We start from the raw sequence: 14334 nt of genomic DNA, 5'->3' as shown, positions 1-14334 counted from the left end.
CAGGATGTTCTATTACCTGTGGTCAAAACCATCCCAACAGATACAACAAGGCAGAACAAAAGGCACCCGCTAAATCTATGCACTCTCTAATGATTGGACTTCCAAGCATAACTGCACACCAAGATTACTAGGTAACAGATATCCCTGTGGCCCATGAGAGCTGCTGATTTTGCCTACCCAGAACTATACCTAATCTTTTTCTTCCAGGAGTTGCTCTTTGCTTTAGAAGACTTCTTTCCTTCTCCATGTAGTTGGAAGTGAGGAGAGGGGAAAAGCTTAAACATAAATTCTGGTGCTCCATCTCAACCACCTCCAACAACCAGGGTGGTCACACGGCCCAGGCAGAACTAATCTGAGTCCTTCCCCAAGACTGATGTAGGAATGTTGGAAGAAAAAAGCCTCCTACCTGCTGGGACTACAAACTGAGAGAACCAGGAACTAACTGGTGGTGTTCAATTTTCCTGGAATGTAGGGAGAGTCAGTCTATAGTACAAGACCAATACGTGAATCAGAGCCTTGAGGACACTGTTTGAACAGATAGATCAAGCCATGCCTGAAATCCTGGACATCCCATTTTCCTGAGCCATAAAGTCTGTTATTGTTTAAGGTAGTTTGAGCTGGGTTTCTGTCATTTCCTTTTTTTTTAATTTTTTTTAATGTTTATTTATTTTTGAGACAGAGACAGAATGCGAGTAGATTAGGGGCAGAGAGAGAGAGAGAGACACACACACACACACAGAATCCGAAGCAGGCTCCAGGCTCTGAACTGTCAGCACAGAGCCCGACACGGGGCTCGAACTCATGAGCTGTGAGATCATGACCTGAGCCGAAGTCGGACGCTCAACAGACTGAGCCACCCAGGTGCCCCTGTCATTTTCTTTTTTTTTTTTTTATTTTTTTATTTTTTTATTTTTTTATTTTTTTATTTTTATTTTTTTTTTTGGGACAGAGAGAGACAGAGCATGAACGGGGGAGGGGCAGAGAGAGAGGGAGACACAGAATTGGAAACAGGCTCCAGGCTCCGAGCCATCAGCCCAGAGCCTGACGCGGGGCTCGAACTCACGGACCGCGAGATCGTGACCTGGCTGAAGTCGGACGCTTAACCGACTGCGCCACCCAGGCGCCCCGTGTCATTTTCTTATAACTAGAAGCAACCTGACTAAAATAAACATTAACCTGCCCCGCCCCTACGGCTTGAATCCTTCACCTTCTCTGGATATTCTTTCCCAGGCCTCTCTCATTTCTACTTCCTTTTCTCTACAGCTCAACTTCCCACCTCTGAGCAAACCAACCAACCGTCCTTCGGCTAAGTTTCAGGACCATTCTGAGTCATTCTTCAGAGCTGGCTTCAGAGGCAGCCTCACACGGCCCCACAACTGGGTGTGTGCCCTGCCACCCACCACCACACTCCCTAGAGCTTTGTCCCTCTTTCCCTTGCCTATCAAGTGCCCTGATGCTACTTCCAAGGCTGTGGATGCTATTTAGACCTGGAAAAGCAGGTCTAAGCATTCCACTTACTTGATGACGCTGCTCAGCATGTTCTCACATGCAAATGGGTGGAGTGCTCCATATAAAGTCACTGAGTTTAAGGTAGGCAGCACAGGTGAGGCAAAACCATCAAGCAGAATTATATTGTTAGTTACACACGTAGGTATACCTGTGTACACATCAAACCTAAAATATGTGTTCTGTATGACAGCATATGTGTAACCCTTGTAGAGGGTACCCACTCAGGGCCAGAGCAATGCCCACTCACTACAAGGGAGGTTCTCTGCAGCATCAAAAGAAGGCTCTCAGAAATCCTGAAAGGCCTAAACTCAGTCTTACAAAACAGTTACAATAGGGGCAATTATTCACACTAAAAAGATTCGGGGAGCCTGGGTGGCTCATTCAGCGGTTAAGTGTTTGACTCTTGATTTAGGCTCAGGTCATGATCTGACGGGTTCATGAGTTTGGGCCCCACGTGGGGCTCCACCTCGGCGCTAACAGTAGGGAAGTTGCTTGGGATTCTTTCTCTCTCCCTCTCTCTCTGCCCCTCCCTGGCTCGTGCTCGCTTGGGCATGTGCACATGCGTGATCCCACTCTTTCTCAAAATAAATAGACTTAAAAAACATAAAAATAAAAGATTCTTCACCTAATAAAAGGAATTACTACAAGGCCCCACTAAACTGCATGGGCTCTATTGCACTTAGAATATGAATTGATCTGTATAAGATTTTACAGGTACTGTCAACGACATAAACCAAGAAGCCAGAGTTAAACTGAATTTGTTTTTTCGTTGTATGTGACGAACACAAGGTAATTTATTTGTACCACTATTACTGATTCTCTTTGTGGCAGAAAGATAATGGCATCAAATATCATCATATCAGCTGAGACAAGCATCTGATTCAGGGACAAGCAAGTCACTTCCTTCCTAACAGGGTTTTGCTGTCAAATGGCATCTTTATTGTCATCGCAAAGAAAGATCAAGGTACCGACCTTCTCCATCCATACAGTTTTTAATAAAAATGTTAATAATATTACATATTTATAGTAATTGTAAATTATATATCAATTATAAATTTATATATGTTTATATTATATATAATAAATATATAATAACTACAATATTATTAATATTACAGCTAACACTTATATAGTTCTTACTTACATATCAGGTACCATTCTAAATGCTTTAGAGGTATTAGCTCATTTCATCCCCTCAATAACTTCATGTGTAGTTACTATTATTACCCCTCCTTTACAGATGAGTAAATGGGTTACACTGCCCAAAGTCAGGAGGTAGTAACTGACAAAGCCAAGAATGAAGGCAGTGGATCAGGGGCCCAGGGCCCATGCTCTTAACTGTCATACTAGGTTGTCCCCTTGATCTGGCAGTCACACACAGGATGGTGAACAGTACTCTTGGTTTAGGAGCAGAGGAGTGGAAACGGGGGCTCCTTAGCTTAGTACCAACAAGTTAAGGCATATGGCGCTCAGGACTTGTATTATGCAGTGAAATGGGGGGAAAAAAGGAAAGAAAAGAAAAGAACAAGGGACGGTGATTAAAAGGAGGCTCAAGGTAGGTTTCTGGAGAACTAGCCTGTTTCTTGATTTAGGTGCTGGTTATATGGGTGTGTTCAGTTTGCGAAAAGTCAATTTTTATATACGTGTAATTTTTATATACATTTTTTCATGAATGAAAAGTTAAAGGGTGGAAGGACGGATTTAAGAGGATTTTGGTGATATTATGAATGGTTTCTGCTCGCTCTATTTTTCAAATGTTCCAGAGTGATAGAGTGAGACATGATGGAGCTCACAGGCCATGTGAACCAGTGGATTCATCCACAGTCTCCAATCTCATTGCCCAGCCTGAGACATCCAGCGACCCAGACAGCAGCTGAGCCACAGGAAACACAGCCTCATGGTTAAAAGAACGGCATTAAGAACTAACCTGCCTGCGTTCAAATCCTGCTTTGCACCTCCTAGATGTGTGATCTTTCACATGCTACTTCACTTTTCCATACTGTCTTGCTCTCTGCAACTGTAAAGCTGGTATAACAGTGCCTAACTCATGGGGCTTCACTACATATTCAGTGAGCATCTGTAATCGTGGCTGGCACATGGAACACACAACTAAATGTGAGCTCTTGTCCTTACCATTTAGGCACATAGCCACGGTCTCCTACCTTATATTGGTTACCATATACTTTTAAAAGTCATTTTCCCATTATTTAAATAATTTATTATTCCCTGCCATGTTCCAAAAAGAATTTCAGCTAGACTTGTTTTAGCTATTATTTAAGTTGTATTATCATATTACAGAAAATCTGGAAAACAGAAAATCAAGTATCACACTTTTAGGAGTGTAGTCATCCTGCTGCTGCTGTGCAATGCCTGAAGTGATCTGAAGTCACATTAAAGACACCATGAAAGGGGCCACTGGTCCAGAAGGGACCGTGGAACATACACCAGCCAGAGTACACTCAAGGAACAGCCTCAACTTTTTATTTAAAAATTTCAGTCACATAGAAAAGTTAGGTCAGTACGGTGAATACCCATATACCCTTCACCTAGATTCACCAGGGTCATTAATATTTTGCTACATTTGCTTTCTCTTCTCTCTCCACACGCTATTTTTTTGCCTAATCATTTGAAAATTAAGTTGTAGAATTTGTGTCATTTTATTCATAAGTACTTCAGCTTTTATCTCCTAAGAACAAGCACATTATCCCATATAACCATTATATTATATCACACCCAAGCAATTTCACAGTCGTATGATACTCTTATCTAATATACAGCCTATATTTATACTTTTCCAATGGACCTAAAAATATCCTTTTTTTCCCCAATTCAGGGTGCAATCAAGGATCAAAGTGCATTAAAAAAATTTTTTTAATGTTTATTTTTGAGAGAGAGAGAGAAAGAGAGACAGAACGAGTGGGGGAGGGGGAGAGAGAGAGGGAGGCAGAGGATCTGAAGCAGGCTCCACGCCGACAGCAGACAGTCCAACGCGGGGCTTGAACTCACGAACCATGAGATCATAGCCTGAGCCCAGTCAGAGATGTTTAACCAACTGAGTTACCCAGGTACACCCCGTTTTTTAAAATTTTTTTTAATGAAAAGTTCATTTAAACTGTTATGTGTCAGGGCACCTGGGTGGCTCAGTCTGTTGAGCATCTGACTTCGGCTCAGGTCATGATCTTGCAGTTCGTGGGTTCGAGCCCCGTGTTGGAACCTGTGTTGACAGCTCGTAACCTTTAGATTCTGTGTCTCCTTCTCTCTGTTCCTCTCCTGCTCACACTCTGTCTCTATCTCTCAAAAATAAATAAAGATTAAAAAAAAAAAAACAACTGGGGTGGCTGGGTGGCTCAGTTGGTTAAGCTTCCGACTTCGGCTCGGGTCATGATCTCGCGGTCTGTGAGTTCGAGCCCCGCGTTGGGCTCTGTGCTGACAGCTCAGAGCCTGGAGCCTGTTTCAGATTCTGTGTCTCCCTCTCTCTGACCCTACCCTGTTCATGTTCTGTCTCTCCCTGTCTCAAAAATAAATAAAACATGGGGCGCCTGGGTGGCGCAGTCGGTTAAGCGTCCGACTTCAGCCAGGTCACGATCTCGCGGTCTGTGAGTTCGAGCCCTGCGTCAAGCTCTGGGCTGATGGCTCGGAGCCTAGAGCCTGTTTCTGATTCTGTGTCTCCCTCTCTCTCTGCCCCTCCCCATTCATGCTCTGTCTCTCTCTGTCCCAAAAATAAATAAAAAACGTTGAAAAAAAATTTTAAAAAATAAATAAATAAATAAATAAAACATTAAAAAAATTTTTTTAATAAAAAAAAATACTGTTATGTGTCCTTTTTTTTTTTTTAAATTTTTTTTTCAACGTTTTTTATTTATTTTTGGGACAGAGAGAGACAGAGCATGAGCGGGGGAGGGTCAGAGAGAGAGAGACACAGAATCAGAAACAGGCTCCGAGCCATCAGCCCAGAGCCCGACGCGGGGCTCGAACTCACAGACCGCAAGATCGTGACCTGGCTGAAGTCGGACGCTTAACCGACTGCGCCACCCAGGCGCCCCTATGTGTCCTTTAATCTAGTATAGACCCCGACCCCTGCCCTTGTATTATTTTGCATAGCAATGACATTTTTGAAGGGTCCAGAAAGTTGTCTTGTAAAATATTCCTATCATCTAGATTTGTCTGACTGTTTGCTCATGATTCAACATAGGTGAAACATTTTTGGAAAAGTTCTACACACTTGATATTTTAATGATTATTTTTTAATGTTTATTTATTTTTGAGAGAGAGACAGCACAAGTGGGGGAGGGACAGAGAGAGAAGGCGACAGAGGATCCAAAGTGCGCTCCGTGCTAAGAGCAAAGAGACGAAAACAGGGCTCAAACTCACGAACTGCAAGATCATGACTTGAGCCAAAGTCAGGCGCTTAACCAACTGAGTCACCCAGGCACCTCTCCCACCACCGTTGATGTTTTATACTTCACACTGTCACACATAAGAAGGTACATAAATAATAATTTATTTCATTATTAGTATTGCTATGTTCTAGCATTTGGTTAAGGTGATGTCCAACCAAATCTTGTCATTGTAAATGTATTTTTCTCTATAACAAATACATAAATTGTGGAGGGTTTCTCTGAGTCCCTGAGAATATCTTGCTCCCCAACAATCTTTTTATCCAATGGTTTTAAGCAACTGTTGATGATCTGCCTGAATCAATGATCACATTAGTGGTTCAAAATGGTCACTAGTGATGTTTACTGTGTGAGTGAAATGAACCACTGCAGGTTAAATCTTACTTTTCCACTTACTTGCACTATTACTTCAGAACTATAAAGGAGAACTATTTCAGAAGTTCATCTGCTTGACTTCTCCTGACAGTGATTCATAATACCCATTTTTACCTTTCTCTGATCTCTACCTACCCGAACAGGTACATTAAATGGAAACAACATAAATGCACTGGCTTAAGCAGTGGGCAGGGAATTACCTGTCTATACAAGCAAGACCTAGTCTTTAGAGCCCCCTTTCCTACAGCAGATCAAATTCCCCATCAAGAAAAGTCTATTTTTCCAAAGGCAGGTTTTTTTTTCTAATGTTTATTTTTGAGAGAGAGTGGGGTCTGAGGATCCCAAGCGAGCTCTGCACTGACAGCAGCAAGTCCGATGCAGGGCTCGAACTTGCCAACTGTAAGATCACCACCCAAGCCGAAGTCTGATGTTCAACAGACTGAGCCAACCAGGTGCCCCTCCAAAGACAGTTCTGTATTAGAGTCAGCCTCAGGCATCCCAAGAAGGGAAAGAGGGAGGACACAAAGGGTTCAGGCAATAGACTCTTGGCACAATTTTATTTTATTTTGTTATTATTATTTTTTAAATTTATTTATTTTAAGACAGATAGAGTGAGAGCAGAGAAGGGGCAGACAGAGAGGGAGAGAGAAAAGATCCCAAGCAGGCTCCACACTGTCAGCACAGAGCCCAACATGGGGCTTGATCTCACAAACTGTGAGATCATGACCTGAGCCAAAACCAAGAGTTGGATGCTTAACCGACTGAGCCACCCAGGCACCCCTCCTGGCACAATTTAAAAGATTCTGCAAACCACATTAGGACAGTACCAAATCACATGGTCCACTGCTTCAAGCAGCCTGCTCCCCCTTCCCCTGTGAATGTTACTTCTTCCTGGTCAACCATCCTTTAGACCCCAAACATCATCCCCAGACCAGCTGCATTAGAATCCCTTGGGAAGCTGATTAAGAAACAGATGCCTCAGTCTCATCTCTGATCGATCAACTGAATCACAGCCATTCAGGGGGTCTGGGAATCCGTGTGTGGACAAACTCCCCAGAGGATCTCATGAGCAGCCAGGTTTGGGAACCCTTGCTTAGAAAGGGCCTCCTATAGTCTCCCAAAGGGGACTATCCTATAGGACACACAATGGTAGATAGTAGTTAAGGATCAGTCCCATTATGTGACAGTCACCCTGCCAACAACTGACCTCAGGGGTCTGGAACAAGGACAGATGAGTGCAACCTAAAGGATCTATTGCACCTCCAATTTATAACGTACTTAAAGCTGTGGGGAGAAAATCACTCTACTTATTAGAGAAGCTGCCAGATCTATGGTTCTCCAAATTTAGTCTCTACCAGAAGCATCTGAGAACATCACCTCTAAAAGACTGAGTCAGAGGTCTCCTTGGGGCCTACGAATGTGTGTTTGTAACAAGCTCTCTAGGTGCTTCTGACGCAGGGGATCCAAGGACCACACTTTGAGAGACCCTGGCCTAGATGCTGCTCATTTATGGCAACCAAAGAGCAAATGAGTTGGACAAAAAAGTCTTGGGCTTCATCTGAAGGCTACTTACCGAAACCAAGAAACAAAATCTGAGGTCATATGGGAAATGTTTCTCAGCAATTAATTAGCCGCACAGAAACATTCAGATGATAAGAAACCCTTCATAAAAGGTACTAAATTTTGCTCTAATGTTTCATCCCACTGAAAGACTATAGGCAAGCTAAGAGCGGGAGACCAAGGTGCCAGCACAATGTCCCCACTTCAGGTACCATGTTAGCAGTCTGCAGAGGGGCAGTAGGAGCACAGGACCATCCCCTGGAAGCCACTTGAATCATGTGAATCAAATTTTTCTGACTGTCAAGGTCCTGCCTGATTCCAGCTTCCCCTTTACACTCTGAGGGAGCAAACTCTTGGCAATTCTCTCTCTCTGTCACACCCTCTACTGTTAATCCAAGCCTTAACCAAGATTAACACATGAGCTTGTAACCCCAGAAATAGAGATGGCTAGGCCACTGGCAGCATGGAGCAAGGACCATGCTAATTATGGGAAATGGGACAGAGAAAGAGCTAGTCAGTTCCATGCTGAGTTGGAATTTGGCTCACTGGGCATCAGAAGAATGGCTGGCAGTCTGCAACAAGGGCTCAGGGTATTTAGAATAGTGGCAGGAACCAATCTTCGACAAAGCAGGAAAGAATATCCAGTGGGAAAAAGACAGTCTCTTCGGCAAATGGTCTTGGGAAAACTGGACAGTGACATGCTGCAGAATGAACCTGGACCACTTTCTTACGCCTTATACAAAAATAAATTCAAGATGATGAAAGACCTAAATGTAAGACAGGAAACCATCAAAATCCTAGAGGAGAGCAACCTCTTTGACCTTAGCTGCAACAACTTCTTACTAGACATGTCTCCAGAAGCAAGGGAAACAAAAGCAAAAATGAACTACTGGGACCTACCTCATCAAGATAAAAAGCTTCTGCACAGTGAAGGAAACAATAAAACTAAAAGGCAACGATGGAACGGGAGAAGATATTTGCAAATGACAAATTGGATAAAGGGTTTGTATCCAAAATCTATAAAAAACTTACCAAACTCAACAACCAAAAAACAAAGAATCCAGTGAAGAAATGAGCAAAAGACATGAACAGACACTTTTCTAAAGAAGACATCCAGATGGCTAATAGACACATGAAAAAATGCTCAACATCACCCATCATCAGGGAAATACAAATCAAAACCACAATGAGATGCCACCTCACATCTGTCAGAATGGCTAAAATTAACAACTCAGGAAACAACAGATGTTGGCAAGGATGTGGAAAAAGGGAAACACTTTTGCACTGCTGGTGGGAATGCAAACTGGTGCAGCCACTCTGGAAAACAGTATGGAGGTTCCTCAAAAAATTAAAAATAGAGCTTGGGGCGCCTGGGTGGCGCAGTCGGTTAAGCGTCCGACTTCAGCCAGGTCACGATCTTGCGGTCCGTGAGTTCGAGCCCCGCATCAGGCTCTGGGCTGATGGCTCGGAGCCTGGAGCCTGTTTCCGATTCTGTGTCTCCCTCTCTCTATGCCCCTCCCCCGTTCATGCTCTGTCTCTCTCTGTCCCAAAAATAAATAAAAAACGTTGAAAAAAAAAAATTTAAAAATAGAGCTAAACTATGACCCAGCAATTGCACTACTAGGTATTTATCCAAAGGATACAAAAATGCTGTTTAGAAGGGGCACATGCACCCCAGTGTTTATAGCAGCATTATCAACAATAGCCAAATTATGGAAAGAGCCTAAATGTCCATCGACTGACAAATGGATAAAGAAGATGTGGTATATATATTCACAATGGGGTATTACTCAGTAATCAGAAGGAATGAAAGCTTGCCATTTGCAATGTGGATAGAACTAGAATGTATTATGCTAAGCAAAATAAGTCCGTCAGAGAAAGATAAGTATAATACGATTTCACTCATATGTGGAATTTTAGAAACAGGACAGATGAACTTAGGGGAAAGGAAGGAAAAATAAGATAAAAACATAGAGGGAAGCAAACCATAAGAGACCCTTAAATACAGAGAACAAACTGAGGTTGCTAGTGGGGTGTTGGGGTGGGGGATGGGCTAAATGAGTGACGGGTGTTAAGGAGGGCACTTGTTGGGATGAGCGCTGGGTATTACATATAAGTGATGAATCACTAAATTCTGCTCCTGAAATCACTATTACACTATATGTTAACTAACTTGAATTTAAATAAAATTAAAAAAAAAAAAAAACTGTGGCAGGAACTCCCACTTGCTGCTGGAGGTCAGAGCAGCATATCCTTCTCTTCACTCCAGGCAAAACAAGCCACCTTCATAGCACAAATGGGATATGGAAGTCCCAGGAAAGGTCACTCCACAGCTATCAAAATATACCTAGGAGTTCCCCTTTAAAGCCAACCAGGCTTATGGCAAAAGAACCCCCACACCCACCAGCTCGTGGGGCTCTTACCTGACTGGAACACGTATCTGGCCAAGCCCTGCATTAGCTCTGCTGGCCATGTTGGGGGGGCAGACTCTCCTGTTTCTCTCTTCAGACGAAATGTCAATTCAAAGCCAAAACCACTAGGTCCGTCTGTTCCTGTAAATCTGAAAGGAATAAAAAGCAAATGTTTTTAGTTCAACTACCTTAAGAAAACACTGTTTTTAAAGTTCATTAAAGTTCTCCCCTATTTTTGGTGGCCTCGGCATCCAAACCCCTTAATCAGAGGACTCTCCCTCAATAGCCTGTAGGGAGCCACAATACTAGTCTTGCCCTCCGGCCAGCCACAGTACATGGGTATGACCTTGGCCCAGCCAATCAAATTCCCCTGGTGGCACTCTAAATTATGAGTTCCACATTTTGTGGCTCTAGAACATTCCTCTGTGTGATTAAGGCTCCATTACTGAAAATCTTCCTTATTCACACTCCTTATTCCTTTGAACTGTTATTAAGTACCTACTTAGTGAGCTAAGGATACAATCCTACTGTATGCTCTGTGAGGATGAGATCCTTTCTCCACTCTCATCTGTACTCTGTCCCACAAGGGTACATACAATCTTTGAGCTGGGCTGGCTGGTCTCCAAACTCAGCAGTTGTGGACACATCCCCAGGCAGATTCCAAATACTGGGAAGGCCTGTATTCTTCCTGAAACCCAGCAAGCCACATGCATTCATCGATCGGCACATGCTCTTCCTGAAAACTGGCACCCTGTGTATACCTGTCAATCACTAGAATACGGGGGAAGTATGGTTTGCTCCCACTTCTCATCCCCAGGTGGCCAAGAATGATGACAGTTACTGCCTCTGTGGCCACACACATCACAGTGACGATGAGGCAAGGGAAGAATGCCTGCCTCTGATGGCTAGGAAACACTCAGGGGCCCCAAGTCTTCAGGGAAGCCCCTGAAATGGACTTCTGCCAGAGAGGAAAACAATGTAGATGTGATAGCAAGGCCTGGCTGAGGAGTGGCATGCCCCCTTATGTGAGGGAAGAGTCCAGGGAAGAGTTCCTGAGAACTCAGGAGGCTTGCCAGCATGGGAAGGGTTAAAAGTTAAAATATGTTCATGATATAATTTCCAGTAATTATATCTTGTACAAACATGAGCCACAATGATTATACACATGTAAACTCCTCAGCAGACAAATACAAACCATAAACTAAGATGACAGCCAGCACCTCCTTGCTAGACAAGCTACCGGAACAGGCAGTCCGTGGCAAGAATTCTGAACGGAGGGTGATGATGTCCAACCCTGGAATCCTGCGTGGCACCTTTCCTTCATCATCATCCTCATCAGCCTCAAGAGGCCAAGCCAAGAGACTGGACAAAAAGAGAGTCCAAAGTCTCCGAACCTCAGACACCTTGCTTGTGTGCCTGGGTGAGCTCAGCCGTCCTGCACTTGCTGCACCAGGGAGATCACCTCTGAGAAGCCACATCCTCCAAAGGACTGAAAAGGAATCCGTCCTTAAAGTTGTCATGCTTGTGCCTAATTACATCTAAAGGAGGTGTCCATGGTTTGCAACGTGGGAGACAGAATCCATTTTGAGGGTACACACCTAGAATTTCAGAGACCAGACTAGAAGTTGTTTGGCATGACACAGTATGAGCTATTTTCTTCCCCCGATGAGCTGTCAGGTTTGGGGGCAATTTGATGCAGGGGGGCTGAGGGAATAGCTAAGCAAGCAGAGGTCGGGAAAGCCACCTCCCTGCGGCTGCAAGCGTGAGAGGAGTGTGAAAATCCGAGGTAAGGCAAGACTGACTCAGAGTTAAAACTCCACCAAAGAAGATGGGTCACTAGGCCAAAGGGAAGATTTCAAGAAGCCTCCAATTAGAAGCAGCTTTGTAAAATGTATTAGACCATTATTCCAGGGCTTTCATCTTGGGCCAAGAAAAATACATGATTTCTAACCACAAAAACTTGAGAAACAGACAAAAAGAACATGTTCCTCAGGCTGCGCGATGGGGAGAACTCTCCGATGCAGAGAGAAATCATATGCATCCAAGCAACACCACCTCTCTAAGGAGGCTGTGCACACACACATGCACGTTGGGGCGTGCGTGTGCGCACGTGCACATGTCCACCATCTGCCTGCACGAAGGGTGCTTTCTGGGCCAACTCTGTGGTAGGCAGGCCAGCCCTCACTTGGTTGGCTGGGAAGGACAGGCCGGGCCAGATGGTGTCCACCTGCATTTGATTACCACCCACCAGGCTGGCTGGAGGCAACCTCTAAACTCTGAAACATGCGTTTGGAATGGCCCAGCCTCAGGATAAACACACAACCTGGAGCCTGTCAGAAGGTCTCTTTTTCAAAGCAGACTGCCAAGGCAATAGCCAAGTGACAAGGTCATTCAGTCTTTAAAGTCCCCCGGAGAGGCCTGGCTTGGTCTGGACTTCCTCACGTGAGCGCTTCTCCAGCCAAACCGGTTTTGTCTGACCAGAGGACGAAGCCCCTCCTAGGGGGTGGCTGTCTCTCACATCCTCTGAGAAAGAAAAGCATGAGAGGAAACTGGCACACACTGCAGGAGGAGGAGGGAGTTGGGTCAGAGCAAAGAATGTTTCTAACACAGAAGGCTGCTAAAATACTAGCTGGTGGTAAAGAGGGCCAGTGGAATTTCTTCCTACGGAGATTTTAAAGGAATACAATACAGACTCTCCCCAATCTGGTAGGAGGGGGTGAGGGGTTCTAACGGTCTTGTTGCAGAAGGATGGTTGAGACCGTTTTCAGCTGAAGAACTTCAGATCCTGCTCATGAGGTCCCCAGGGGAGAGGCTGGCTTTGTCCCAGCAGTTTGGTGAGCCTAAGAACGGATGTGGCAGCCTCAAGAGTAACACCAACCTATGCACAGAGAGAACCTGTGCCTTTAATCCCAGACACAGCTGCCCGGCACTGGAATCTGCCCCAAAAGCCTGCCCCAAGCACCTGGACTAAGAAGGTATCAGTCAGCCTCCAAGAGGCCAGAATGACCACTAACACCAGGCAGAAGATGAACAGGAAACCAGGAGACACTTTCTGGAGGAAACACAGCAGCTGGGGTGGGCAGAAAAGAGCTGACCTAAAAGCTGGCATCTCACGCGCAACACTGTTAGTTAATAGGGAAATTCAAATCAAAACCACAGTGAGGTACCACTTCATATCCTCTAGGATGACTAAAATAAAAGACAAGAACAAGTCTTGACAAGGATGTGGAGAAACTGGAACTCTCACACGCTGCTGGTCAGAATGTAAAATGGCAGAGCTACTTTGTAAGACAGTTTGGCAGGTCCTCCTAAAGTTAAACATAAACTTGCCATAGGACCCAGAAGCTCCACTCCTAGGTGTACACCCAAGAGATGGAAAATATACGTTTATACAAAAACTTGTACATTAACGTTCACAGTAGCATTATTCGTAATAGCCACAGAAAGTGGAAGCAACCCAATGTATCAATGGATGGACAAACAAAATGTAGTCTATTCGTACAATGGAATAAAGAAGAATGACGTACCGATACAACACAGATGAACCCTGAAAACATGATGCTAAGTGAATAAAGCCAGATACAAGAAGCCACATAGTGTATGATTCCATTTATACAGAATGTCCAGAATAAACAAATCCAGAGACAGAAAGTAGATTAGTGGTTGCCAGGAGCTAGGGGGAGTAGAGAATGGGGAGTGCCTGCTAATGGGTACAGTTTCTTTTTAGGGTGATGGAAATGTTCTGGAATTAAATAGTGATGATGGTTGCACAACCTTATGAATATACTAAAAAAACACTGAACTGTATACTTTAAAAGGATAAATTTCAGGGTATGTGAATTATATCTTTAAAAAAAGGAAAAAGCTGATGTCTCAGGTACAACTAAGTGCTAGAGGAGGTAAGGCCAACCACACCAAGTAAGCTGGGTTTACCTGACTCTACCTATTAAGAACCACTATGATTAACTGAATGCCTGTTAAGTCTGAGGACTTGGGCTAAGCACTTTTCTTATAGCATTTAATTTTCCAAGACTCACCCACTGTTATCTTCATTTTAACTCACATGAGAAAAAGACACCAGA

The 14334-nt window shown here is 44.0% G+C and overlaps 1 protein-coding gene across 6 annotated transcripts in view; it reads right to left on the bottom strand.

Moving 5' to 3' along the window:
- Nucleotides 1-14334, bottom strand: part of SUFU (SUFU negative regulator of hedgehog signaling) — a 126948-nt gene that overhangs the window by 79553 nt on the left and 33061 nt on the right. For all 6 annotated transcript variants that reach the window (XM_058697612.1, XM_058697616.1, XM_058697613.1 and 3 more), the window contains exon 3: nucleotides 10265-10401. In XM_058697612.1, coding sequence (XP_058553595.1) covers nucleotides 10265-10401 — 137 coding nt within the window. The remainder of the gene's footprint in view (nucleotides 1-10264; nucleotides 10402-14334) is intronic.

The sequence above is a fragment of the Neofelis nebulosa genome, chromosome 13, assembly GCF_028018385.1.
Source record: "Neofelis nebulosa isolate mNeoNeb1 chromosome 13, mNeoNeb1.pri, whole genome shotgun sequence".
Classification (NCBI taxonomy): domain Eukaryota; kingdom Metazoa; phylum Chordata; class Mammalia; order Carnivora; family Felidae; genus Neofelis; species Neofelis nebulosa.
The sequence above is the reverse complement of the archived record's forward strand: the minus strand, read 5'-3'. Positions and strand labels throughout refer to the sequence as shown.